At 45.6% G+C, this 25,448-nt stretch overlaps 9 protein-coding genes across 15 annotated transcripts; 5 read left to right on the forward strand and 4 right to left on the reverse strand.

Moving 5' to 3' along the window:
- Nucleotides 1-66: 66 nt before the first annotated feature.
- On the forward strand, nucleotides 67-2,896 carry LOC119552558 (UDP-glucuronic acid decarboxylase 1). The gene is made up of 3 exons (XM_037862178.1): nucleotides 67-852; nucleotides 928-1,109; nucleotides 1,645-2,896. The coding sequence occupies exons 1-3, from the start codon at nucleotides 207-209 to the stop codon at nucleotides 2,137-2,139; spliced, it is 1,323 nt and encodes a 440-aa protein (XP_037718106.1). The 5' UTR covers nucleotides 67-206; the 3' UTR covers nucleotides 2,140-2,896.
- Nucleotides 2,399-6,894, reverse strand: LOC119552557 (steroid hormone receptor ERR2). Of its 2 annotated transcripts, none has more exons than XM_037862177.1 (3): nucleotides 6,389-6,894; nucleotides 4,004-4,586; nucleotides 2,399-3,945 (listed from the first exon to the last, which is right to left on the reverse strand). In XM_037862177.1, exons 2-3 carry the CDS (start codon nucleotides 4,571-4,573, stop codon nucleotides 3,034-3,036), a joined length of 1,482 nt encoding a protein of 493 aa, XP_037718105.1. In that variant the 5' UTR covers nucleotides 4,574-4,586; nucleotides 6,389-6,894; the 3' UTR covers nucleotides 2,399-3,033. The 2 variants fall into 2 exon arrangements, with proteins under 2 accessions (XP_037718105.1, XP_037718104.1); XM_037862176.1 differs by lacking the exon at nucleotides 6,389-6,894 and adding an exon at nucleotides 5,330-5,659.
- A 649-nt stretch (nucleotides 6,895-7,543) lies between these two features.
- Nucleotides 7,544-11,825, forward strand: LOC119554503 (WD repeat domain phosphoinositide-interacting protein 2). 4 transcript variants are annotated; one of them, XM_037865437.1, is made up of 6 exons: nucleotides 7,544-7,730; nucleotides 8,019-8,116; nucleotides 8,818-9,585; nucleotides 10,375-10,533; nucleotides 10,937-11,064; nucleotides 11,147-11,825. In XM_037865437.1, exons 2-6 carry the CDS (start codon nucleotides 8,046-8,048, stop codon nucleotides 11,374-11,376), a joined length of 1,356 nt encoding a protein of 451 aa, XP_037721365.1. In that variant the 5' UTR covers nucleotides 7,544-7,730; nucleotides 8,019-8,045; the 3' UTR covers nucleotides 11,377-11,825. The 4 variants fall into 4 exon arrangements, with proteins under 4 accessions (XP_037721365.1, XP_037721367.1, XP_037721366.1 ...); XM_037865439.1 differs by having other exon boundaries at nucleotides 7,545-7,730; nucleotides 11,168-11,825; XM_037865438.1 differs by having other exon boundaries at nucleotides 7,545-7,730; nucleotides 10,390-10,533.
- Nucleotides 11,826-12,539: 714 nt separating this feature from the next.
- On the forward strand, nucleotides 12,540-18,112 carry LOC119553239 (mediator of RNA polymerase II transcription subunit 24). Its single transcript, XM_037863509.1, has 7 exons — nucleotides 12,540-12,629; nucleotides 14,319-14,405; nucleotides 14,471-14,628; nucleotides 14,689-15,531; nucleotides 15,598-15,958; nucleotides 16,020-16,837; nucleotides 17,074-18,112. Exons 1-7 carry the CDS (start codon nucleotides 12,540-12,542, stop codon nucleotides 17,696-17,698), a joined length of 2,982 nt encoding a protein of 993 aa, XP_037719437.1. The 3' UTR covers nucleotides 17,699-18,112.
- Nucleotides 12,652-14,269, reverse strand: LOC119553240 (dnaJ homolog subfamily A member 3, mitochondrial). The gene is made up of 2 exons (XM_037863510.1): nucleotides 13,518-14,269; nucleotides 12,652-13,464 (listed from the first exon to the last, which is right to left on the reverse strand). The coding sequence occupies exons 1-2, from the start codon at nucleotides 14,113-14,115 to the stop codon at nucleotides 12,719-12,721; spliced, it is 1,344 nt and encodes a 447-aa protein (XP_037719438.1). The 5' UTR covers nucleotides 14,116-14,269; the 3' UTR covers nucleotides 12,652-12,718.
- On the reverse strand, nucleotides 17,757-19,233 carry LOC119553241 (nedd8-conjugating enzyme UbcE2M). Of its 2 annotated transcripts, XM_037863511.1 has the most exons (4): nucleotides 19,073-19,233; nucleotides 18,818-18,996; nucleotides 18,426-18,727; nucleotides 17,757-18,111 (listed from the first exon to the last, which is right to left on the reverse strand). In XM_037863511.1, the coding sequence occupies exons 2-4, from the start codon at nucleotides 18,915-18,917 to the stop codon at nucleotides 17,968-17,970; spliced, it is 546 nt and encodes a 181-aa protein (XP_037719439.1). In that variant the 5' UTR covers nucleotides 18,918-18,996; nucleotides 19,073-19,233; the 3' UTR covers nucleotides 17,757-17,967. The 2 variants fall into 2 exon arrangements, with proteins under 2 accessions (XP_037719439.1, XP_037719440.1); XM_037863512.1 differs by lacking the exon at nucleotides 19,073-19,233 and having other exon boundaries at nucleotides 18,818-18,999.
- A 271-nt stretch (nucleotides 19,234-19,504) lies between these two features.
- On the forward strand, nucleotides 19,505-20,786 carry LOC119553194 (probable deoxyhypusine synthase). 2 transcript variants are annotated; one of them, XM_037863444.1, is made up of 2 exons: nucleotides 19,505-19,773; nucleotides 19,831-20,786. In XM_037863444.1, the coding sequence occupies exons 1-2, from the start codon at nucleotides 19,582-19,584 to the stop codon at nucleotides 20,743-20,745; spliced, it is 1,107 nt and encodes a 368-aa protein (XP_037719372.1). In that variant the 5' UTR covers nucleotides 19,505-19,581; the 3' UTR covers nucleotides 20,746-20,786. The 2 variants fall into 2 exon arrangements, with proteins under 2 accessions (XP_037719372.1, XP_037719373.1); XM_037863445.1 differs by having other exon boundaries at nucleotides 19,632-19,773; nucleotides 19,842-20,786.
- Nucleotides 20,787-22,584: 1,798 nt separating this feature from the next.
- On the reverse strand, nucleotides 22,585-23,946 carry LOC119553829. Its single transcript, XM_037864462.1, has one exon. The coding sequence runs from the start codon at nucleotides 23,827-23,829 to the stop codon at nucleotides 22,675-22,677; it is 1,155 nt and encodes a 384-aa protein (XP_037720390.1). The 5' UTR covers nucleotides 23,830-23,946; the 3' UTR covers nucleotides 22,585-22,674.
- A 477-nt stretch (nucleotides 23,947-24,423) lies between these two features.
- Nucleotides 24,424-25,051, forward strand: LOC119554255 (vitelline membrane protein Vm26Ab). The gene is made up of 2 exons (XM_037865092.1): nucleotides 24,424-24,532; nucleotides 24,597-25,051. The coding sequence occupies exons 1-2, from the start codon at nucleotides 24,524-24,526 to the stop codon at nucleotides 24,984-24,986; spliced, it is 399 nt and encodes a 132-aa protein (XP_037721020.1). The 5' UTR covers nucleotides 24,424-24,523; the 3' UTR covers nucleotides 24,987-25,051.
- The last annotated feature ends 397 nt before the right edge of the window (nucleotides 25,052-25,448 follow it).

Consider the following 25,448-nt stretch of genomic DNA (forward strand, 5'->3'; position numbering starts at 1 on the left):
AATGTGGCCGTACGCCGTACAGCTGAACTTGGAACATGGTCACCCAAGACCAGCCACCGTGGGGCCTACACATCTCTAACGTCTACATTTTCTCACTGATAAGCCGTATTGTTTATATAGTTTCTAAAGCCGAACGAGAATGCAATGTGGCGATATCAGTTGCTGATAAGCACTGGATCAACCCCGCGACTCACGACCTCCAAACGATGATGACTGCGACCAAGAAGCGCCTGAAGATCGTGGCGGCCGCCTCGCTGGTCCTCCTGCTCCTGGTCTACCTGTACCGTGCAGTCAGCGTTTCGATGGGCGGAATGTCCTCCATTTCGATTACCGCTGGCGAGGAGCTCCAGGCCCGCTGGCCGCCCACGGAGAGTCCGCTGCAGAGGAGCCTTCAAATGGCCTACGAGGAGCAGAGTTCCCTGATTCGGGAGCAGAAGGCCGAGCTGCAGCGAACCAAGGAGCACCTGGCCCTTTTGGAGGAGCAGATTCGTAGTCTGCAGACCAGTACTCCCCGCAAGTACCCGAAGGTCAAGTATCTTAATTACAAGAACCGCAAGCGCATCCTGATCACCGGCGGAGCTGGATTCGTGGGCTCCCACCTGGTCGACGATCTGATGGTCCAGGGTCACGAGGTCATTGTGGTGGACAACTTCTTCACGGGACGCAAGCGCAACGTGGAGCACTGGCTGGGGCACGAGAACTTCGAGCTCATCCACCACGACATCGTGAATCCGCTGTTCATCGAGATCGATGAGATCTACCACCTGGCATCGCCGGCCTCGCCACCGCACTACATGTACAATCCGGTGAAGACCATCAAGACCAACACCATGGGCACCATCAATGTGCTGGGTGGGTTTTATTGTAACAAACACCAGAGATAACTAATAGAAAGCCATGTTATTGTGTAAATAATTTCATTAAAAGGCCTGGCCAAGCGCGTGATGGCCAAAGTTCTGATAGCCAGCACTTCGGAGGTCTACGGCGATCCCACGGTGCATCCTCAGCCAGAAACCTACTGGGGCCATGTGAATCCCATTGGACCAAGAGCCTGCTATGACGAGGGAAAGCGTGTCTCCGAGACCCTAAGCTATGCGTATGCCAAACAGGTAATCTATCAATCAGTGCTCCAAATATAAGATCTTTGTTTCTTTTTGATCGGTATAAATGGGCGGGAACACAAACCGCAAATTAACTTTGTTCTACGTTTTTATCAAACATATGTATATATATATTCTTATATATCTACCGCTTATCAAATAATTATGGTTTAGCATTTAAGACAAAGAAAATGTGTAACAAAGAAAGGCCATCTAAACAAACTGAATGACTTATGCACAGCAAATAGTATACAAACATATTAATTTCCCAAAGCAACATTCTTGTCGAGAATCACATTCTTGGAAATCACTGGAAAATAGCATAAACCAGCTGGCATCCAGAAATGTGGCAGATCTTTCCTGATTCGATCGGTAGCCGGGCAGTAAGTGATCTTAATTGGAATGCCATTAATTGCTGTTCCACTCCGATGCTCGTCACGAGATAAGATTTTCAATCGCGGGCACTGACCACATTTCTCGGATCTCCACTGGTGGCAATCTGGCACTCAAACTAATTGCTTTCGCATTGAATCTGTATCTGTAGGAAAAGGTGCAAGTGCGCGTGGCGCGGATCTTCAACACTTATGGACCCAGGATGCACATGAACGATGGGCGCGTTGTGTCCAACTTTATACTGCAGGCGCTGAGGAATGAAACCATCACGGTGTATGGAAACGGCAAGCAAACCCGTTCATTTCAGTACGTTTCGGATCTGGTGGACGGAATGATAGCCCTGATGGGATCCAACTACACGCAGCCGGTGAATTTGGGCAATCCCGTGGAGCAGACGATTGGCGAATTTGCCGAGATCATCAAACAACTGGTGGGCGGTCCAAGTGTGATAAAGCAAACGAAGGCTGTGGAGGATGATCCGCAGCGCAGAAAACCGGACATCACTCGGGCCCGGCAGTATCTCCATTGGGAACCCAAGGTTCCCCTTGAGACTGGACTGCAGCGGACCATCTCCTACTTCCGCAACGAACTGGCGCGAAGCGACCGCTTCCAGGAGAGCTCCAACAAGTACTTCGACACACCGTAATACAACACCGTAGCATTAATTGGGTCTAGCTTTAGTTGGTGATGATGCAACGTCTCTAGTCTGCAACTGTAAATATGACCATCGATAGTACTAATTGTAAGCCTAAAGGATCACGCGATATTTTTTACATCATGAGAATGGATCCGTGTGTAAAGTTTTTGGATATATATAACCAATAGACTCAGTGTTTGTTGTAAGGAATCGGCAGCCACTAACGTACAAATGCGGTCAAAATTGGGGAATATCATTTTAAAAAGTATTTGGATATATAACAAACTCACATTTATTAAAATCACATTTTAAACCACTAATATAACATCATTATTTTTGAACAGCTAAAGAAACGGGACGATAAATCCCAAATGAAACAATGAACTAAAGAATATCGTTTAGACTTTGTTGTATTTAAAGTGCTACTTCATTTGACCGCAAGTGTACCGCATAAACAAACAAAATCACTGGGATACATGAAACTGACAAACAGTATATAATCCATTGTAATATTTCTACTACCGTACTTTAAAAGAGCCTAAAAGTTCCCAAGTTTCAGAAGGTTATGAAACGCATATCAAAACCAGTGAGAATTAATTTGAACAAATTATTGGAGAACTGTGACTCATTTACAATGGTGGACGTAAAACACCTCTGCGCCTTTATCCAGCGTCAACACGCCGCGATTCTAGGCTTAAGTAGGGTTTTGAGTTGCTGTAGTTTGTAGGCCATTAAAAAAAGAGTTTTTCTCTGCGAACTTATCTTACCCGACAAGTATTTTACTATCTATGTACATGGCTTATCCTACGCTTAATCTACGCTAGTATACGTCCAACTTAAAACTATATTTGCACCTTTGCTTATCAGCTAGATCAACTAGATTGGCCGCTCGCATGATCCGTTTCACCTGGCCAGCGGTTCGAGCATCTCGAGGAACAGTTTCTTCATCGTGATGACTTCATCGCGAGCTATTCCCCGCCAAAATCGCCGCAGGATGTCATCCGCCTGCCGCAGCGAAGGCAGCAGCAGGAGCAACTGCTGCTGATGCGAAACCGCCGACGAATGTCGCAGCAAGTAGACGACATCGTTAAGGGAATTAAGAATCGTATCGCGGAAGGCGCGCAGCGAACTCTGATCATCCAGCAGGATGTCGCAGTTGGCCAGCAGCAGCGCCTTTAGCAAGTAGTACTCTTCCCTCCGTGGCGAAATCCTCTCCATGCGCTGCGCAATCTGCACACAATGGTAGTAGAACTCCGTGTAGCCGCATTCCTTGGCCAACAGCTCGTCCATCCAGACGTCAGTCGCAAAGCACAGTTTGCCATTAAACGGCAGCGACCGAAAGGTCAGTTGGAGGGTCAGGATCTCGGCCCACGACACCTGCAGCAGTTTCATCTGGTCGTTGAGGGGCAGCTCTATGAAGCCAGGGATCTGCTTGGCCCAGCCAATTACGCTGACCAGCTCCTTATCGTAAATATCGCTCAGCACGCTCAGTATCTCATTGGGATCGTTGTTATTATTGTTCTGGAAAATGCAAGTCCCGTTGGGCGTGACTCCAACGCTGGACTCTAGTTTGATGCTGCCCGAGGAGGATGAGGCCTCATCATTAGCAATGGTAGTCGTGTGCACTTGCGGTGGCGGCGTCTGGACGATCAAAGCATCCGGCTCGTAGGAGTTGAGCACCTCCAGGATCTTCACATCGCACAGCGAGGTGGTGTTGGATTGGTAGAGCAGCTGCATAGTTTGGTATGAGTTAGAGACGGGATTCCGCCGGTACTTCTGCCGCCCACCACGAACTCGATCCAAACGCACGCCCTCCTAAAACGCACAGAAGAAATTAGTACTTAATGGTTTTCGCTCTGATCTCAGGAATTACCTTGAGCATGCCCATGAGCAGGCACTTCTGGAAGCGACACGCCTGGCAGGCCTTGCGTCTCCGCTTGTTGATCTCGCACTCGTTGTTTGCCGGGCAGGTGTACTCGATGTTGCCTTGGATGGTGCGTTTAAAGAATGCCTTGCAGGCCTCGCAGCTGGCTACGCCGTAGTGGAATCCACTGGCCACATCGCCGCAAACCAAGCACAGCCGGCGGAGCTCATCCCTCACGGATCCGGAACCTGTTCCGGCACTGGCATTGGTGGCATTTCCTCCACTGGGGCCGCCACCTCCTCCTCCGCCGCCTCCACCACTGGTGCCACTGCCGGCTCCACCGCCCTTCAGACTATCGCCATCGTTGCTTAAGGATACGTTGTGCAGATCGCAGGAGAGGGAGGTCGTAGAGCTGCAGAGCTGTCTCTCCGGTGAAACCGAGGGCGAGGACTTCATGCCGTTGGTGCCACTCTGCGTGGCCGTTGACTTTGAACTGGGACTAAAGCATGAGGCTCCGCCGCCGGCCGAAGAAGTGTCCACCTCCTGCTTGATGTGCAAGATGCTGACGCCGTCGGACATATTCGAGCCTTGGCTGTGGGATAAAAAGATTTTGGGGGTCATACAAATGCATAAAGATTTAAATTGATTATGGACGAAGACTTAAAATTAAATGGATGAATCGTATTCAGTTGCTCTAATTTTCATCTTACTCGAGTTTCTCTTCTAATTATTGCTTTGTATATATTGTATATACACACATATACATACAAATTTGAACACAATATTTTGTTGAATTACCATAGAAGTATGCGAAGTCTATTTTAATCACGGATTAACAAAATAGAATAGCCTCAGTAAAAACGATAAGATAATCGCATTAAAATTAGATCTTACGAGATTTACATTAAGATTTTAAACATGCAAAAATAACTGCATCACATATTGGAATTAATTTTCACTTAATTAACTTACAGATCAGGTAAAAATAAAGAACTAAAGGGTTAAAAATATGGGAAACACGTTTAAATTCGTCGAATCACCGCGATAAAGATCGCTCTTTCTAAATGTCAAATAGTACGCGCTGCACAGTGGAAAGCTCTGCCCCCAAAAACGGGAACTTTGAAATTCAAACGTTGTTATCAGCACTTATGAATGGGTTTATCAATTTTGCCCACTGTGCTGGCTAGTCGCACGAAACTTGGTCACGGAATTCTTAATGAATGCAAAATTGTATTGTAATTGTAATTAAGCCGAGCAACAGCAAAACAATGCAGCAGACAGCTAGTGCAATGGTTTGTGATCGCCGATCCAAAATGTGTTAGCTCGATGGCGTACCCTTCTCCTGCGTAGAACTTCATCGGTGGTCGTGGAAAAGTACGGAACAGAACTGAGCTGAAAAAACCGAAGTACCGAGCACCGGGAGTGCGATAATGGTACTGTGCGTGGAGTACCTTCCAGCTAACGGTACTACAAATCACGACGCACAGTGCTGACATTGATTAGGCAAAAGCGAAACAAATTAAAAATGGAAGGGGATGGCGTGAAGATCGAAGGGCGAATACTCTTCTGGATAAGTAATAATACTTCTCTATATACTACATCTGATTTTGAAGTATGTATTTATACGATGTTCCCACGAACATTCGGTTATTACCCAAGGTGTTGCTATTTAAATGTGCGATGTCATTACTTATGAGCTATATATCTAGCTCATTTACTATTCGCTAGCGACTAGATCCTTCGGCTCGTATCAAAGTATAATAATTTAATTGTTAGTTTTTAGTGAGTTTTATAAATACTATTTTATGGAGTACCTAAGCTGATTTTATAAATTATATTGTGCTTATTAACAAAACAAAATGTTTCAATATTGGAGTATTATTGAATTGGTTTATATTAATATCTGATTAAGGAATATCATTGAATTAGTTAATATTAATATCTGATTCTCAAATATCATTGAATGGATTAGTGTTGATATCAATTCAATGATATCCGTTAATCAGCCTATTGTTCCTATTTTCAAACATTTTATTTTGATACATGGAAATGTTTCCTCTGTCTGGAATGAAAGAGTCTTATCAGATGCTATTAGTGCAACTTTCGAGGGGTTATTTTAGAAGTAATATATTTTGGTCCCGAGTACCGAGGGGTATCAACGATCTGTCCATAGCACCAAGACCCCTTCGAAAGGGTACAAAACGCGCGCTGGCAAAGACAATACAATGGGGGGTGTACTAAGTAGTGGTGTGCTAAGTAGACGGACGACGACATCAGCCAGGTTGCAGATGAAAGATAAGCGCTCTTGCCTTATCAGCCCCCTGGTAGCCTGGAAGCCAGGCCAGCCAGATTATGGCCCAAGGTGGGCCTGTCCGTATCTGTTTACATACTTACATAAAACTGTTTTGAGGATCTTTTGTGTAATCAGCTCTACTTCAGCGCGGCAGAAACGTCAATACATATCGGCCCCCTCGACCGTCTATATGTATTTATTTTGGTCCGATTCGAGCACCTTGTTATTGCTTTTGTTTTCGTCTGTGTGCATGTTTTGAAATGTGAATCTTTTAGTGTTTATTGCTAGTTAATTTCACAGCTTTGGTTGCTACTACTGGGCATCGTGGCTTTTGTCGACCGATTTTATTGCACCCTCCATAAGAATGTGCGAGCGATGCAGACAGCAGCATCTGCATCGATTTTGTGCGGCTGGATTTGGTTTTAGCAATTAGGCAAGGCACGAAATGTCTCTCTGCACGGGCAAATGTCACATTATTGAGACGGTATTTATTGTCTGCATCCTGTTTTCGCTAGTTTCCGCACAGAAATTTGCATATTGGAAAGATTAAATGTAATTTTTTTGTGAACCAGACCTGACCAGGGATGTCAATCGCTAGACTACCTGTCCAGGGATGCACACAACACTGGTTCGCGCTCATGTCTCGGTGGTTCGTTTTAAAAGTAAGAAACTACTCGTTTCAAACACTCCACCACACAAAACATGTATTAAACTGAGCAACATTCAAACAATGTTTTAATTATTTTAAATTAAAATGTTGTAATTATTTTAAATTAAAATGTTTTTATTAAGTTATAATAGTTTATATATTCGCTTACATTTTTTTGATGTATGTCACATATCATAATCCATATATAAATAAGTCAATATAATTTTTATTTGGAATTAATTTTTTTAGTAAAAGATTTTTAAATTATATATAGTCGATACAAGATTCACTTATTTAAAAATTTAAAAAAAAAAATACTTAGTGTAAATACTGTTCTAATCGGAATTTTGTTGCCGCCCAACCTTTTGTTTTTAAATGGTGTTTTTAGTTTTTAAGCATCAAGGGAAAAATTCTTTTACATATTTAAAGTGACTCCTAAGATTTCAGTAATTGCCAAAATGCTAAGATTACGTTTTTGTAAAAAATATTTAATAGCAATATCATTTTATGCAAACGAGTGATTTATTTTTGTCTGTGTAACAAACACTTTCCAACACTGGCGAATGCAACTCTGCTGCTGTTGCTGTTCAACTGCTTTGTGTGGGTGCTGGTGTGCGTGAGAGTGTGTGTGTGTGCGAAAACAGAGTAAAAACAATTGCGCGACAAGAAATCCAAATATCATTAAATATTACGTAGCTTCAGTTAAGTAAACGTCTTTCAGCCAACCACTAGTCGTCGGCGGTGTCCTGCGAATATCGAAAGGTCCGAAACAGAGGTGTTAGCGTTACAAAAAGGTAAAAATAAACGATTCCCAGTCACGTATTGTATATTTCGCAAGCGAGTGTGTGTGTGTGTTTTGTTTGTTGTTGTTGGTTTTATCAGCAGCCCCAAAAAGTGTACACACACTCGTGCATAGTTTGTTATTGTATTTATTAACATATATTTATTGCTTTGGCCCACGCTTTGTTTGCGCCATAAGCCCCATAAGCCATTCCGTAATGCGCCGTCGGGAAGTAGGGATATATCCATGATATCCATAGAGTAGCTAGCAAAGCCACAAATTAACGCCCAATCTGTTGCAGGACCTCAGCCCCTCCCACACAGCCACCATGATGAGCCTGCTCGGGCGCCCCGATGTGGATGCGGGCGAAGTGTTCGTCAACTTCAACCAGAACATAACGTAAGTGACAGTGGACATCCGATAAGGGAGATGGTGAAAGAGTTGGCTTTATTTGGGAAAACGTTAAGTAGTTAACATTTCAATTGAGCGCTGTGTTTAAAAATCCACAGTTAAATTTTTTTATAAATGTCAAAAAAGTGTCCCTAATACTTATATTTTTATTTAAATGAATATGTATTACTCAAGCTAAAAATTAAAATGAAAATGATACACAATTAATGTAGTATTTATGCATGCTTTAAAAATGACTCCGATAACATATAACATAATTTTTGGTTCAATGCCTTGTCTGAAAATTAATAGATAACAGATAAGTAAAACCAAGTAAAGCCTCCTTAGGGGCCCTTATCAACAATCTATAAATATGAATTAATTTAAATTCGATTTTAAATACAAAACTGGAACAAGGCAGTTTATTATTTATTCATTATTGTATTTTAAATGTTGTTCTTAAGACCTTTATAGATTAACAAACATTGGTAGAGGTTATATTTCTTTAAACAACAATCCTTAGAACAATTAAAGATTAGGGTTTCGGTCAACATTGTCCAAAATTTACATTTCTAAAAAAAATAATTTTATTTTCAAAGAAAGGGCTTAGGAAAATATTTTCCTTAAATTTTTCCCAATGACTCATAGTTTCTCCTAACCTAATTATCAGTGCCTCGATTAACTCCACTTATTACTTGTCGTACTTTCAGTTCTCTGGCCGTGGCCACCAGCGGCGGCTACAGCCTGTACAGCCTGGGATCCGTGGACTCCACTCTGGACAAGATCTACCACACAAGGAGCGACGAGCTTTTCCTCATCGAGCGTCTATTTGAGAGTTCCCTTGTGGCTATAGTTTCCCAGCGAGCTCCGCGCAAGCTGAAGGTGTGCCACTTCAAGAAGCAGAGCGAGATCTGCAATTACTCGTATGCAAACACAATTCTGGCGGTGAAGCTTAATCGCGAGCGGTTGATCGTGTGCTTGGAGGAGTCGCTGTATATCCACAACATCCAGGACATGAAGGTGGTACACACCATACGCGACACGCCGTGCAATCCCCAGGGCCTGTGCGCCCTCTCCTCCTCCTCGGAGCACTGCTACTTGGCCTATCCGGGCAGCGTGACCGCCGGCGAGGTTCAGATCTTTGATGCCATCAACTTGCACGCCAAGACCATGATTCCCGCCCACGACACACCGCTGGCGGCTCTGGCCTTTAGTCCCTCGGGCACGGAGATTGCCACGGCCAGCGAGCGCGGCACGGTGATCCGGGTCTTCAGCTCTCAGGACGGCAGCCGGCTCTTTGAACTGCGACGGGGACTGAAGCGTTGTGTGTCCATCGTTTCGCTGTCGTTCAGCACGTGCGCCGAGTATCTGGTGTCCAGCTCCAACACGGAGACGGTCCACATCTTCCGGCTGGATCGTAGTGCCACGGAGACGGCCGAAGGCCATGGCGGAAAACAGTCGAGCGACGACTGGATGGGGTAAGTGGTGTTGGATTCGGATAGCTCAACTTCTGTTTCGTAGCGTTGTAGATAGTTGTACTTACTGCACTTTGCGGTTATGGCTAAAGGTCAATTATTAAGGTGTGGGTGTTCTGTACATAATCGATGTTACCTCTCAAATTACTACGTTTCGTACCAAACCCATCCACTCTCATCCATGGCTTTTTGTGTCGAGCATTTTTGCGTTTAAATCGTTTTCTTAAATATTAAAATCAAACATTCTACCCAACCTGAAGTATCAAAATCAAACGTTATCATATCCATATAAAAATCCATTTGGTCCCATTATATTGAGCTTCATAAAAAAGTCATTGTGGATCCATTTAAAATGTTATTTGTTTCGGCAAATTCATATAAGTACACATTTTTCAATTATTTTAAATTTGCTTAAAAGTATCAATTTTTATTTTGAAACATTGTATCTAATACAGAATCATTTCGTCAACAATGTGAGTTTAAATAATACCTAAAAATGCAGAGTAATGAATAAAAATTCAAGGGATCTTAAAAATTGTGTAGTACAATTCTGATTAAAAAAATATCCACTTAAATTTGATGAACGCCATTCGGAAAACCGGACTGGGTCAGAGTATCTTTCAAGTAGGGCTTATTACTTTTTAATTTTTCCTCTATTTCTCGTGTGGCACTTGACATTTATCTATTTTTCTTTTCTTTCATTTTGCGAAACCACCAAACACGAACCAACCAACCACCTCAACAACAACAACCACAACTCAACCACTCACCAAATCTACTCTCTCATGCAAGTTACTCGTTTTTTAGATTCTTGAGCAAAACGGTCACCAGCTACCTGCCCACGCAGGTGACCGACGTGTTTAGCCAGGGCCGGGCCTTTGCCTCGGTCACTTTGCCGGAGGCGGGAGTGCGAAGGATGTGCGCCATTACCACGATACAGAAGCAGCTAAGGTGAGTCTTGGATCGGTACTCGGACTCAAGGTCAATTTGCACAGAAAATGTGAAAAATGCGTGCCGTAGCACGCTACCTAGATCAGTACCCTTTCACGTATTTTCGAGACCAATGTGTAATAAAGCTAGGTAGGATCCTTGAGTTGTAAATACCACTATCCATTTTCTGTGACAAATATTGATCTGTTTTCTACCTATGTATTTTCTGTTCTTTGAGCAAAAATACTTGGAAAAATTCTACTCTTTGTATGTTACCAACAAAAGATGGTAGTTCTAAAGAAATATTCTAAGAAAATGGAAAATATTATAAAATCAAAATATTATAAAACGATGAAACAACTGCAAATTGGCCTGTCAACAATCATACGTCAGATAGTAACCCTTGTTCTTCTCGCCTTTCCAGACTGCTGATTGCCTCGCAGGATGGGTACTTGTACGTGTACTCCATTCCCACCGTCGAGGGCGCAGAGTGCCAGCTGATAAAGAGGCACGACCTGCGGCTGGAGGACCACTACGCCATGGATATCAAAGGTGCATAAACAGTTCGCTTCTCGCACACACCCCACACTCACACACATCCCAACCAAACCCACAATCGAAACAAATTCTCTAGTTGATTCACCTCAAACTCTAGGCCTGAACAGTGGCGTGAGCATCGGCGGAGCAGCCGGCGTTCCGCCCGGTGGTGCAGGTGCAGTCGGAGCAAGCGCCGGCGGGAGTGGTAGTGATGGCAAGTCGGCGGCTCCTGTTTCCGGTGGTGGTGGTGGCGACAAACCGGGCGGCTCTTATGCGTCGGCCGTGAAGGGAGACGAGCCAGCCGGACCCTCCTCCTCCTCCGCCTAGACAAGGATAATGATCAAAAACACAAGAGATGCAGAGATGGTAAACGAAACTCACTCCTCAAAGTACTATGGACGATGATGCAAAGTGATTGCGATGATGCTTGGCGACTGGCGACGGCGGCGATGATGATGATGATTTAGCGACGGTGGCTCTGTGGCGTCAAGCGTATTTAAGTAAATAAATAGGTCATAGACTTAATTTAGCTCTTAACGTTGTCAGCGATGATTCTTCCTCGTTTTGTACCAGCAACAATTCCTTTGTACCGCCTCCCCTACCCAAGCAATTTTTTAGTTTTAAGCCCCGTTCCTGGCGCTGCCATTGGAATAGGAAATGCTTTTGTCATACACTCCTAAGTTAGTTGTTAATTAATAATTTAAAACGATTTATAGATTGGCTTTGATATTTGAGTTGCCTGCTTTTTATATAAAATAAACGGCCTTTGCAAATTAGTTTTATTTTTCCGCATACCAACCCCTCATCCCTTGACAATCCACCGAACTCGATTTAAATGTAAAGTTCTCGCCTAGCTATTGTTTAATCATATCGAAATATCTCGGATTAAGCTCATCACCACACACACACCCATGTATTTAATCTTCAATTTGAAATCAAACATTCAGCAAACGACAGATGAGTGAAAAAAAAATTCGAAAAAATCGGAGTGCTATGGAGGAACAATTTTCGGCATATATATGAATAGGATATATTTTGTACAAAGTCAAATATTTTAGATCATAATATTTAAAAGGAAAACAGTTTACAAAAGAAACTCATACGCTACTTTATTGTATTCAATAAATTATTTGAATTAAAATGTGTGTTGTGTCGAATCTGGGCATTTTTGGTGTTATGTCTGCGTAATATCTGTATATTTAGCATTTCATATTTTGTAATCTAAAATTCCTGCTGAACATTTGTTTTTCAAAAAGGTTATTTAAATAATATCCAGGGGTCATTTGGCGGGAAAACCGTTAAACTTTGAGGTGTTGCCTAACACTGACTCGCCAGATATCGATAGTCGGTACATCCTTAGTGCGGCATCGGGTTTTGCCCATCACTAACAGCGGTGCTCCAAAACGAAAACAGCGGAAAAAGTTTATGTCAAACAAATCGCGAGAGATACGAGAATTTACTAAAGTTTAACTACTCCCCGGACGCGCGAGATGAAGGAGAACAACAAGATCCTCCAGCTCATCTATGTGGCGTGGCGCGAGCGCTGGTCGGACTCCCAGTGGGGCATCAACATTAAAAAGGCAAGGCAAATGCACCCAACGATCAATATTCTTGTCTGGGTCAATATATTATAAACGGAATCAACCTGTACATTGAGAATTTTAAGAGCTCAAGAGCCCGCCTCCTTGCCTTTGGCCTTGGGCTCGAAAACAGGATCCTCTGCCTGGGACAGGGCCAAAACCAGTTGTCGCTGCTTCACGGAGAGATTCCGGGGAATGCGCACCTTTAGCGTGACGATGTGGTTGCCCACGCCCTCCTTGGAGCGCACGCCCTTGCCCTTAAGCAGCACCTGGGTGTGCGACTGTGTGCCCGGCTCCACCCGCAGCTCCACGCTCTCGTACAGGCCGCGCACATGGAAGGTGCCGCCCAGGATGGCCTCCGAGATGTTGAGGTGCTTATCCGTCAGGATGTCGTTGCCCACGCGCCGGAAGTAGTCGCTTTCGGGCACCGTCAGGCGGTATGTAACCTGTTGCTTGGTTGCCGGATTCACGAGGCTCACCACATCCCCGTCCCGCGATCCGGCTGGCACAGCCACCATCACATCCACGCTGGACACCACGAATCCCCGATTCGCACAGGTTTCGCAGTCGTTGCGATTCGTGAACCGCTTGCCCTTGCACTGCGTGCACGTGTTCACCGACGAGAAGGTGACCGTTTTGGTGGTCACCTTTCCGGTGCCATTGCAACGCCGACACGGTTCCTTGCCCACATCCCGGTGCGCCATCAGCTGCGACTTGCCTTTGCAGGTCTCGCACTTTCGCAGGTAGCGCAGGTCCATCCGCTTCTTGCAGCCCACTGTCGCCTCCATGAAGTCCAGTGGCAGATCAAACTCGTTGTTCTTCAGTTTGTTGATCTCTGAAAGGGATTTTAAGGGAGTATTAAATAACTAGATGCATCCCCTTCCTTACCATCATTTGCCGTCTTATCCGAGTCGAACTTCTTGGCCTCCTCGAGGTCCACATTCATGGGATTGCCCGCCTGCTCGAGAAAGGCGCGCTCGTCTTTGATTCCGCCCAGCTGGTCGTACTCCAAGCGCTTCGTCTCGTCAGTGAGAATGTTGTAAGCATTGGATAGCTCCTGGAAGTGCTTCAGCTTTTGCTCCGAGTGCGAAGAGTCTGGGTGATAGCGCTTGGCCAGCGCATAGAAGGCTGATCGGATCTGCTGAATGGAGGCGTGCCTGTTGACGCCCAGCACCTTGTAGTAGTAGTCCTTGGGCATGCCGCGACCTTGCGAGGACTTAACGGCCGGAGAGGTAACCTGTTGGGGCGTTGATCCCGCTGCCGGTCGCTTCGCCTCCCGCTGGCGATCTGGATAGTAGGCCTGTTTCGTGGTCCTGAATTGATATTGACTGACCAACCGCATCCAGATCCAGCAGGCGGCGACAGCGGGAGCACGATCCAACTCCAGGCCAGGTCCTGCCGTCCTCCTGCAGCCCCCCGTCGCCGCTCCGCCGATCAAAGTGCTCAGTGCGTCCCCGGTACAGCGAAATAATTTTAAACGAAACATCACTGGTCGCTTAGCAAAGAGTGCAACTTTGTATGATAATATATAAGTGGAAATCCTAACTCGATGTACTAGTGGTATTGTATATGTATTATTTTATGGGAATATGACCCCTTTATTGTGTGGGAGTTTGATAGGAAAAGCAAATGTGTCATCGTCAGCACTGTAGTCTAATTTATTCCTCTTCCTGTTGACTACTTTTTCAGGTGCTGCCAAGGGGAGTAAGTGGAGATGTGTACAATCTGGCGGACTGTCTGATGCAGCAGGCACTCATTGGTTCGACAGCAAATCCGGTGAGAAAAATGGTCGATAAAATAATGTAGTTTATTTATTTGTAAAACCATTTAATCCTTTCTAGTTGGTTCTTAATTACCTGAAGCACTCGCTGTGCGCCCATCTCGTCTCGCATGCCGCTGTCCTCCGTTGCATTGCCAAATATGACAAATTGGAGCGCGTTTATTGCATTACAGCGCTTCTAGAATTTCTGGCCAGCATTGTGGACGGTGTTACCTGCCGGTAAGTTTTTAGCCCCTATAAATTATTTTTTTTTACTAATCTGTAACTTAACTTTTTCAGCATCAAATCGGAGGAAGCTGTGTTGCCCAGCTCCGTAGTCCACTTGGTCTACTGGCTGTTCCAAATCTTTGCCAGAACCGTGCAACATTATGAACTCTATGGCGAGATTAGCGCAGAGCAATCATACATGCTGGACCAGACATGCGTGGTAATCGACCGTCTAAGCCAGCAGCAGTTTCTGCTCTCCATGCTGTACGTGGGTTGCCACGAAGAGCTCGAAATATGTGGGCGGATTCGGGATAAGTACGCCAACATCAAGGGGTCGTTGACGAACTCCAACTTCACTCTAAATTCGCCAAGCGTGGAACAGCAGCTTCAGCAATTGGCCTACATTGAAGCCAAGCACCTGGACATGCAGTCATTGAATTCACCGCCAACGCTGGAAAAGATCTCGTGCTGTGTGCAACCGTTGTTGGCGGTCGAAGTGCTGCTCAATCCTTGCAAGGACACTAGCTACTACGTGGCCGAGTTGCAGATGCTGCAGCGATTGAAAAGGTACTCCAACACACGCCTCTTCTACGAAATCATTCGTGCTGGATTCCTCACGCTAAGCAATGTTGCGGATACCAGTCCGGACACCATGTGGGGTGCCTTTATGTTCTTCAAGATGCCGCACATCATCAAGCAGCTGCACGCTCTGCAGCGGATTCCCGGAGAGCAACCACCGCCGGCAGATTACATACCCGAGTTGGTTGAGGCTTTGGAGTTGCTCATCGAGGATAACCTGCTGCTGGACTTCATGGACACCAAGTGCTCGTGCAATATGATCGAGTTCCTCCTAAATGACTGGACCAAGCAGCAGCTTGTCAATGATGTCCATGTGAAAAAGTTCGCCAGTCAGAGGTTAGTCAAGAAATAATGCATTTTGTGTACCAATCTTGATATCTTTTATTTTTAAATCCCCACCAGGGAGGCCCCCTCTCAGCTACTGAAAAAATGCGATAATGGCCAACAAACACCCTCCAACATCAATTTCATCAAGCGTGCAGAGGTTCCGCTTTCTGGAGTCCTGAAGACGCTGTGCACCAACAAGGTGCAGGATATGGTGAATGTCCTCTGCCAGGTGCCGGTGGGCAACAGCTTCGAGTTGATTCTTTCGGTGGCCACCGTCGAAGGACGCCTTAAAACATTCGTATCCCGCCTGATCCAGTGCAACGAGAACTCGAAGCCAGTTCCGGGCGAGCTGGGAAAGCTGTGCGTAATCCGCTCAACGCTGTTTGATGTATCATTCCTTATGTTGACCAGCATTGTGCAGACCTATGGATCGGATGTACTTAAATTCCTTAACATTTAGATTCTCTGAAATATTAATGAGGTATTGTTTATTTCAGGTCGTTTTATCGGAGCGTGGTGACTCCTTCTTTGAGAAATGGGTGCGAGAGTGCATGGTGGAGAGGAATAAGCTAAAGAACCCGCGCCAAATCCTTGCTCTTTGCGACGACAGTATTGTGGATGAGCTTCTGCTAAGTTTAAGCAAACCAGAGGCTGCGCAATTGAAGCCAAGCAGCCTGAGTTGGCAGGAGACCTGCTTAAATTTGCCAGGGGTGCTCCATCATGTGCTCATAGCTTGGGAGCAGGAGACCCTCTCTTCGGCGGATGTAAAAAGTATTCTGGACAATATAAAGCGGCGGCTTTTCAGCTTCTCTGTTTGCGCCACTAGTTTCCTGTGTGCCTACATGTATTCGGTGAAGGAAACAGAGCTTCTGAAGCCACTCAACATGATTCAGCAGTTCTTGGCGCCGTTGACCAGCGAGGAACTGTCCAGCCAAGAAAATGCCAAGGAGCGGCTAGCTCTGTCTTATCAGATCATCAGAAAAATGCAACACGATGTGCATCCCGCCCCAAGCACAAAATCCCGACTGATTTCACACTCCCCGCTGGTCGAGCAGTTCCGGGAGGTGTGGCGAACCGTAATCGATGCTGGTCACCTGCCCGTTCGCGCCGCTCAGTCACTGGAATCCCTGCTGCTGGCTGGCGGAGCGGCTTGGCTGTCCACGCAGCTGGTGGAGCAACTGCTGGCCTGCAAGTACACAAGGGATATGTCTCGAACGATGGACGTGGTGTTTGCCGTGATGCACCTTGACATCGAGAAGACCACGGAGGCGCTGCTGCAGTACGTGGTGGCCCCACTTATACTCCGTCGACAAGGGTAAATATTTATCCATACATTAAGAGTAGCCTTTTAGCTTTAATATTCAACTTTAAATGCCTATAAGTCCTATTGTCCTAGCAACACTTAAGGAAACTGCTCAAAGATTCTTACATATTTGTATGTTACATTGTTTATTTATATCCAAAGAATTTAATTAGTGGCGATTTAAAAAGAAGAGATGAAACTGCGATTGTAGAACTTTTGCTTATAAATTGCTATTTTGTCCATTTTAGTGAGGACATCAATGAGCCCCAATCTCTGGTGCTGGCCCGCCTGTGTGTATACTGTATTATTTCCTGCCTGGAAGCCCGCAAAGGGAATGCCTCCTCGGCATTAACGGCCATGAAGAAGCGATCGAGATCCCATGATGAGGAGGAACTGGCATCCAATGCGGCCAAAGTGCGCAAGGTGATTGGTGATGGCAGCGACAACTCCAGCGATTTTACTGATGGAGCAGCCGGTGCTGGATTCGGAGCTCTACTGGGATCAACGTGCGCTACCGAACTGCGGACCACGCCACTTACACTAAGAGAACCTCTGCAAACGAGCGTGCAGCATATTTTCGGAGTATTCGTGCAGTTTGTCAGCGGAGATGAATTGTCGCCCAAGGCCGTTTTTGTCTATCAGTTCATCTCGCTGCTGGTGGAATGCGGTGGCGAGCGGGTAGCACCCGTTCTGCGCCTGCTGCCCACCAACCTGGTGCAGCAGCTGCTCAAGGTTCTGGTGACCGACGACATACGAGTGGGTCTGATCAGCAGACTTTACGACCTGAGACTCCAGGCAGGAAGGCTGTCGGCGGTGGCCGATTTGTGTCTGTGGCGGAACATGCAGATGGCCAGGCACAGCATACACCTGTGAGGAATTTCGAGAAGTGCCTCTCCAGGCGAGCCGATTAAGATTAAGAGACGGGCGGGCGAAATTGCTAAATGAATTGTATTAAAAACTAGAAATTGGTGACTCGACTCGGCTACTTCTTCGCACGAAGTGGATTTTGCTTTCGTTTATTACAATAATTTGTTGTCGCCGATTTTCGTCCGTGTTTGCATCATCATCATCATCTTCTCCAGTTAGCGGGTGTAGGGAGGGGTGTATGGGCAGGCTTAAAGTAAGAGACCGGATTCCCTATATCACTTGAGCAGACAGCACTCGAAGTAGGTCTCGCCCACACAGCCGCCGCGCATCGCCTTTTTCACATTGCTCTCGAATTGGCGGCGATTGGTCTGCAGGACGTCGGCCGCCTCCTTGTTGAGCGGATCCTCGGGATTGGGTTCCTGCAAGCAGTAAAATTGTGTGTATTAGTGTGTGTATTAAACGCTAGTTTAAGCTTATTTTAAAATCCTTAAATTGCCTTCTGTTTTAATCTCATTTATTTAATTTTGTTCTTGTAAAATAAATATTATAACTTAGGAAAAAACCAAAAGTGAGATTGTTAAAATTGCTTTTTGATTAATTGCGATAAAATAATCAAAATGGATCATAAAACAGATATCCCAAAAACTACATTATATCAAGAAACATAAAAACTATACTCTGTAAATAGAGTGCAGTCTTTATCTTAAGAATTTTCCTCATGACGCATACGAACCAAAAATAAAAACTGCAAGCCATAGACGATGGAGTTGATGTTCAGCACTGGGTTCCAGTCCTCGCGCAGAATGTTGAGGCAGACGTTGCCCTCCAGGTCGATGTTGGGATGGTACACCTGGGTGGCGCACTTCACCTTGGGCGGCTCGTGCGGATAATTGGATCCGACGCGGAAGTTGAACACGAAGCGCCCGTCTCTGTAGAAGCCCTCGTCGGGCGAGATGATCAGCTTGAAGTTGAGCAAGTCATCGGGATCGGGAAAGTCTGTGGCGCAAGTGTTTGGCAGGTTCAGTTCGTTAATATCTGGGGGATGAAAGACATCCAGAGATGGATGATTGATGATCATAGAGAGCTGGTTAATATTCAGTGGATATCCCAGATGGCGGATATTACCTTTCTGTATGCGCAGCTGGGCAGCGGAGGATTTCTTCTGCTGACTGCCCTTTTGTTCGCCGTCTTTCTTCTGCTGCTTCAGCGTGAATAGTTTAATCATCTTGGCGTCCTCGTCTCGCTGGCGTTTCTTCTTCTGCGTTTGGCTGCGCTCGGATGTTTCGTTCTCTGTGGCACTTTTGCTGCTTAGTGGGCAGGGAGCATTGTTTGAAATGTAAGTGGTTGCTCGGCAAAGGTTTGTTTGGATATTGGGCCTACCGTTTACAATAGATCTGATGTTAAAATCACTTCGAGTGCTTTCTTTCCTTTCCTTGTTTCTGTCTGGCGATGGCAGCTGCCAAGCGATAAGTATGAGTAATCGATGGTTGCGCCCGATGATAGCGATGGCCTTGGGTCGATAGTTGGGCAGTGCTGGAAGGCGGATTTGGGTTTTAGCTGGTTCAAGGTTAGAGAATTTAAATTTAGTCCAATAAAAAAGATGACAAATTTAAATATTTTTTGCATGTAAGGTTTGTTGTTTCAAAATATAGAAAGCCTTTAAAACCCGCATTCCTGTTTTTATTTGTGCACTCTCCTACTTTGGCAACTATTTCGAAGCAAATTCCAAGTGCAAGTCCTCTAAAATTTTAGACCTCTTCCAGATCTAGATCTAGCTACTTTTAAAATGCCATCTCTAACGGAAACCAGGGCTGCCACATCCAGCACATGTTTATTTCCGGATTAAGCTCCCTGTGCGTTGTTTATTTTGAATTTCTGGGATTTTTACAATGTCGACAGAGCCTGCGGTGGCCAAGGATGCAGTGCTGAAGCGCAGCGAGGCTCTGGCGGAGGACACACCCCAAGTTCGGGGCTATGACTTCAACGAGGGCGTAGATTACAGTAGGCTCTTCGATTCCTATGTGAACACCGGCTTCCAGGCCACAAATCTCGGCCTGGCCATCCGTGAAATCAACAGAATGGTATGTTGTTAGCGCAAAACTCAGCTCCGAAATGTCACAAACTCCTAACACTGGCAGCTGGATTGCAGGGACCAGCCACTGGAGGCCGATCAAATGGACAGCCATGAGAGCGACGACTTCATCAGGCGGAGGAGCAAGTGCACAGTCTTCCTGGGCTACACATCCAATTTGGTGTCATCCGGCATGCGGGAGACCATTCGTTTTCTGGCCGAACACCGCATGATCGACTGCATTGTGACCACAGCCGGCGGTGTGGAGGAGGACTTCATTAAGTGCCTGGCGCCCACGTTTATGGGCTCCTTTGAGCTGAGCGGTAGGGATCTGCGCGATCGGGGAATCAACCGGATTGGCAACCTGCTGGTGCCCAACGACAACTACTGCAAGTTCGAGGACTGGGTGATGCCGCTGCTGGACGAGATGCTGGCGGAGCAGAAAGCCCAGGGAACTGTCTGGTCACCTTCAAAGATCATCAATCGCTTGGGCGAGCGCATCGCGGATCCCAGTTCCATCTACTACTGGACAGCCAAAAATCAAATACCCGTCTTTTGTCCCGCACTGACGGATGGCAGCCTTGGCGACATGATGTACTTTCACTCCTTCCGGCAGCCTGGACTCGTGGTGGACATCCTGTCCGACCTGCGGAGGCTAAACACCATGGCCGTAAAGGCAGTCAACAGCGGGATGATCATCGTGGGCGGCGGCGTCATCAAGCATCACATCTGCAACGCTAATCTGATGCGGAACGGTGCGGACTACTCGGTGTTCATCAATACCGCCTCGGAGTTTGATGGGAGCGACAGTGGCGCCCGGCCGGATGAGGCCATATCCTGGGGCAAGATCAAGAAGGATGCCACACCCGTTAAAGTATATGCCGAGGCCAGTTTGGTCTTTCCGTTGATTGTGGGCGAAACCTTTGCCAAGCGACACCATTACGCCGGCAAAGAGTTGCCCCGAGAGACTAACCAAGTGTAAATATATATACGAGAAAACAAGGACAACGCAATCAACGCAAATGTACAGATGTAACTTATTAAGGAACGGTGCTGGGCCGCAGATGGGTTGTATTGCGAGTCCGGAATGGGAGAATGGGAGTCCCCGAAGTGTTATGCCCCGCCCAGATGCAAACTGTCCGGGCAGGAAGCCATTAAGCGTCGTCGGAGATGTTAGCTGCATGTGATAAACACCACCACCGGCAGCAGCACTGCACTCGGGCGCCTCCAGTGGGCAATTCACATTCCGCCGTAATGGTTCTGCCGGAGTCGCTTTAGTGCCGCAAAAATGCAACTTTTGCCGGCGGCCGCAGATGCCATGTATAGTCCTCCTTCTTGCCATAGTTTTACGCAAATATTCCCTTACTTCTGGCCTTAATTGTTTGCGCAGTTCGGTCTTGTTGGCCGGAAATTGCCCGGGACGGAACAGTGCATCCGCACAAGCCCACGAAATTTGTCATTAATTTTATGCCACTAATGTAAGCGCTCGGCTTCCGTCACTTCCTGAAAATTTCCTCCATTTTGGCCAACCAAACTTTGACTGTCTGTACGCATCATTAAAGCCAAGCGAAAACTTTTTTCGCACACTTACTTTTTGTCCCCTCTTTTTCCGGCTGCATCGACAGTTGGCGCAACATATTTTGAGCTATTGTCAGGCGGCAGTGGAGAAGGATGGACTAGCCGAAAGTTTGAGTATTGCAGGGGCACTGCATTTTCTTTGACAACTTTTTCTCAACTTTTCACTGACTTTTTGGAAAATGAATGGTTTTCGGGCTGGGCTGGGCCAACGAAAAACTACTTAAGCGTACATATGACAAGAATTGTGTTGGCTTTATCAAATTTTTTGAAATTTATACGCCTTTCAAAGCGAAAAATTGCTTTAAAGTTTGTGTGGTGTTTATTTATTATACTTTCTTCTTTATGATAAAGTTAAGAAAAATTAAAAATAATATGAGGCAGTGCATTTAGCTAGCGGAACTTTATTTAACGATTTCAAAAATATATTTTTAACCAAAATGCTGATGGTGGTTAAATTTTAGAAATTTGGCAATAAAAATATTTTATTTCTTGAAAATATGTCCCTTGCCATGAAAATCAATTGCACTTATTTTTGCAAAGACCATTATCGGCAGTCAGCCATCGTTAAGAAGTGCTTAACTGCATGTTGTCATAACCAAAGGCACACACACTCTGTGGGTCCACTTAGGGTACATATATATACCCTCCTTTCACACACTCTTTCGAAGCGCTTAAAAACTAATTACGAACAAAGCTGTTGCTGCTCTTCCTACTTTGTTGTTTCTGGCTGCGTTTTCTTTTCTCCTCTTCGCTGGCTGAAGAAATGGTCACTACACTGAGAAGAAATAATCTATAATCATCAGATTAAAAGTTAGATTTCTGATTTTTATAGTGACATACCAAAATTCCTATCGATTGGACGGAAGATAACGCTTTCCAACCCAATTATAGATTCAGTCGGTTGTGAAACTAAGTCCATAGTGTTCTATTTTAATACACAAGCGAAAGATTAAAAAATATTCGAAAAAGTATAGCCTTTTGACTATTCTTGAATCGGATATGGGGGTGTAGATTAAATTGTTTAAAAATAATTTAATTCGATTTTTTAAAAAATTTTTTTTTTATTAATACAAGTTGAACTTTAAAGTTAAATTTCTGCCGTGTAAGTGCGTAGATGATTGCCGACTTTCCAAGACTACAGCCAACTTCCCTCCGTGATTACGAGAAAATTAAAACTACATTAAAAGTTTTGCAGTTGACAGGGACGCAGGCGGTGAAAAGTGAGAGCGGGTGGCGGTGAAACTTTTCAAAACAACTCAACGATTTATTGATTCGAACAAGAAAATTGAAAATATATAGGAAAGTGTGTGGGCAGGGGGTTATCGTAAGAGGATTACCATTTGTCTACGGACAGATCGCTGAGTGCATCGGATAGCTTTTGCAGATCTTCGGCGCTTTGGGGTTTTTCCAATTTGCCAATCCTGTATGTTTGATCTATTGGTCCTGTTCTGAAGGAATTGCCTGTGTGACACAACTGGCACTTTGAGATGCTGGGGCTGACCAGCTCTTCGGGCGGAAGTCCTGTGACTGCCAATGTAGCGATGGCCTGGTGCCTCCAAATGAAATCCTCGCGCTGTTTCAGGTCCTCGGAAAGAACTCGCAGCCTCTGACGCTCCTGCCTCAAGGATTCGTGTAGCCGGCGCAGCTTCCCCTCCTTCTCCTTGAGCCCGTCCTTGTCATGCCTCAAAATGTGATCATAAAGCATCCGGACATTGTCGTCCATTCGCGAGCAGGCCTGTATCACCATGTTATTCAGTATGTCCTCCAAACTGAGATCGAGCTCAGCGATCTGTATACTGGTTATCAGTTCCGTCCGGAGGAATGGCTCCAGGCAGGTGGCCAGGAAGTTGAGCCGGACTGTATCGCCCGGCCAATTCTTTAAAAGTTCGATCGCCGTCCGGCAGGCCAGATAGACACTCTCCTGACCGAGCTCTGGCTTGCCCCCCATGTACTTGTCGGCCACCTTCTCCTCCAGCATTTGGTTCCTGCTTCTGTAGAGCCTCTCCGATTCCACCGTGCGGATGTGCAGCGAGTCAATCTCCTTAATTAGATCCCGGTTGGCCTGTTTAATGCCCTCGAATTCGGGTGTGGGAAGTGGCTGGATCGCAAGCGAGCATCGACTACTCCCACCGCCATAGCTCGAGGCATTGGTTTCCGTTTCCTGGACATCCTCGACCACCGGCGACTGCTCCTCCACCGTTGTCCCATTGTACTCGTTCAGCAGATCATCCATGGAGCGGTTCATGTTCTCCATTTCAGTGAAGGGTTTACTCAAGTGACCGATCTCCTGCAACTGTCCGTACATCAACATCATCATACAGTTCCGGGCGAACTTATCAGATCCCTTGGCCTCCTGGAAGTGGTTCATCCAGAGCTGGCTAATGGCAAAGTCCTCCTCGCTGACTGGATGCTCCTTTGAGTACGTTCGCAGGTTGCGCAGCTGGGCGGCGAAGTGGCGGTCCAGGGCGCACTCGTTAGGATTGCTCATCCTGTAAATCCTTTTTGTTAAGTTTTTGGAATTTCGATTTTAATTTTTGTATTTTTTTGGTTTAATTTTAATGAAAGGCGGAGAAAGAACAGTTGATCGAAAATGTAAAAAGGTTTAGAAAAAATACTTATTTTCAATATTGACGGATTTCTCTATTTTATAATAGGTATTTTCTCACTGGTTTTCTTTTGGTTATAAACAAGGATGATTTTTTTGCATTTATGACATATTATATTATGGCATTCGAATACTTTTTTTTTGTGATACCTGTATATAAAATATATTAATTCAGTTTTGGGAAATGTTAGCATTCGACATTAATTTCGACTTTATAAAACCAAAAATCTATGCGAAAAAATAACCATCGAAGTGCATAATCAAAATGTAATTTCGCGGAGGCCAAGTGGGCCTAGGAAACCCGGCAATGCCCTTTACGAATTTGGCCCGCACGTGCCAAGTGTGCGTGTGCACCAACAACGGCGTGAGTTGGCCAAGTAAGTTGGAGCGGAGTCAAAGACTTTGAGTGGCGATGTCAGCGACGACAGCTGCATGTTTAAGCGCGGCCTTCTCCGGAAAGTATACTGGGTATGGGTGCTATATAAACTGGCCAGTCCGAACAACTCAACATCAAATCAAGCTCACAGCTCCAAGTAGTCACTACAGTCTACCAAGAAAAACCCAATCAACCATCAACATGAAATTCGTAAGTGTTCTAGGGACCTAGGGGATTTTAAGGATTAACTAATTAGGGGAATTTTAATCCACAGTTCGCCGTCTGCTTCTTTGCTGTTGTGGCTGTGGCTGCCGCCAAGCCTGGTATTGTGGCTCCTCTGGCCGCCGCTCCTCTGGCTTATACCGCTCCCGCTGTGGTGGGCAGTGCCGCCTACGTGGCTCCCTACGCCTCCAGCTACACCGCCAACACGGTGGCCCACAGCGCCGCCTTCCCCGCCGCCTACACCGCCGCCTATGCCGCTCCAGTTGCCGCCGCCTATACCGCTCCCGTCGCTGCCGCCTATACCGCTCCAGTGGCCCGCTTCGCCGCTCCCTACGCCGCCCCCTACGCCGCCGCCTACACCTCGCCCCTGGCCTACAGCTCGCCCTATGTGGCCAGTCCCTATGTGGCCGCCGCCGCCGCTCCTCTGCTGCTGAAGAAGTAAATCAACGGACTGTGAACCCTGCCGAAAATAATTCCCCGTGAGCATGTCTCATGGCTTGGCTTTTATTTTTCTAGACCTCAACAAACGATTTTAAACATGAAGTAAACTTTTTGAAATTTTAATGGAGATTGTTTTTTCTTTGGGGGTGATGTAAGATGTAAGCCTATAAACACATCTAATATAGAACCATTTTGAATCGGTAAATGTTTGTTTAATAAAATACCTAGTATCTACAATATACTATCTAAGATCTATATAGAAATCATTGCCAAAAGAACATCAATGAAAATTATAAGTAAATGAAATACGTCGTGGAAAAATTAAAATAAATCATAATAGAGTTGGAAAAATATTTACAAATTTATAATTACATACATCACTGTGGACGGCAGTACACGTAGTGGCGAAGAGAGAGAGAGCGCGCAAGAGAGCGTGTAAGATTTATAAATATAAATTGAAATG

The sequence above is a fragment of the Drosophila subpulchrella genome, chromosome 3L, assembly GCF_014743375.2.
Source record: "Drosophila subpulchrella strain 33 F10 #4 breed RU33 chromosome 3L, RU_Dsub_v1.1 Primary Assembly, whole genome shotgun sequence".
NCBI classification, from domain to species: Eukaryota; Metazoa; Arthropoda; class Insecta; order Diptera; family Drosophilidae; genus Drosophila; species Drosophila subpulchrella.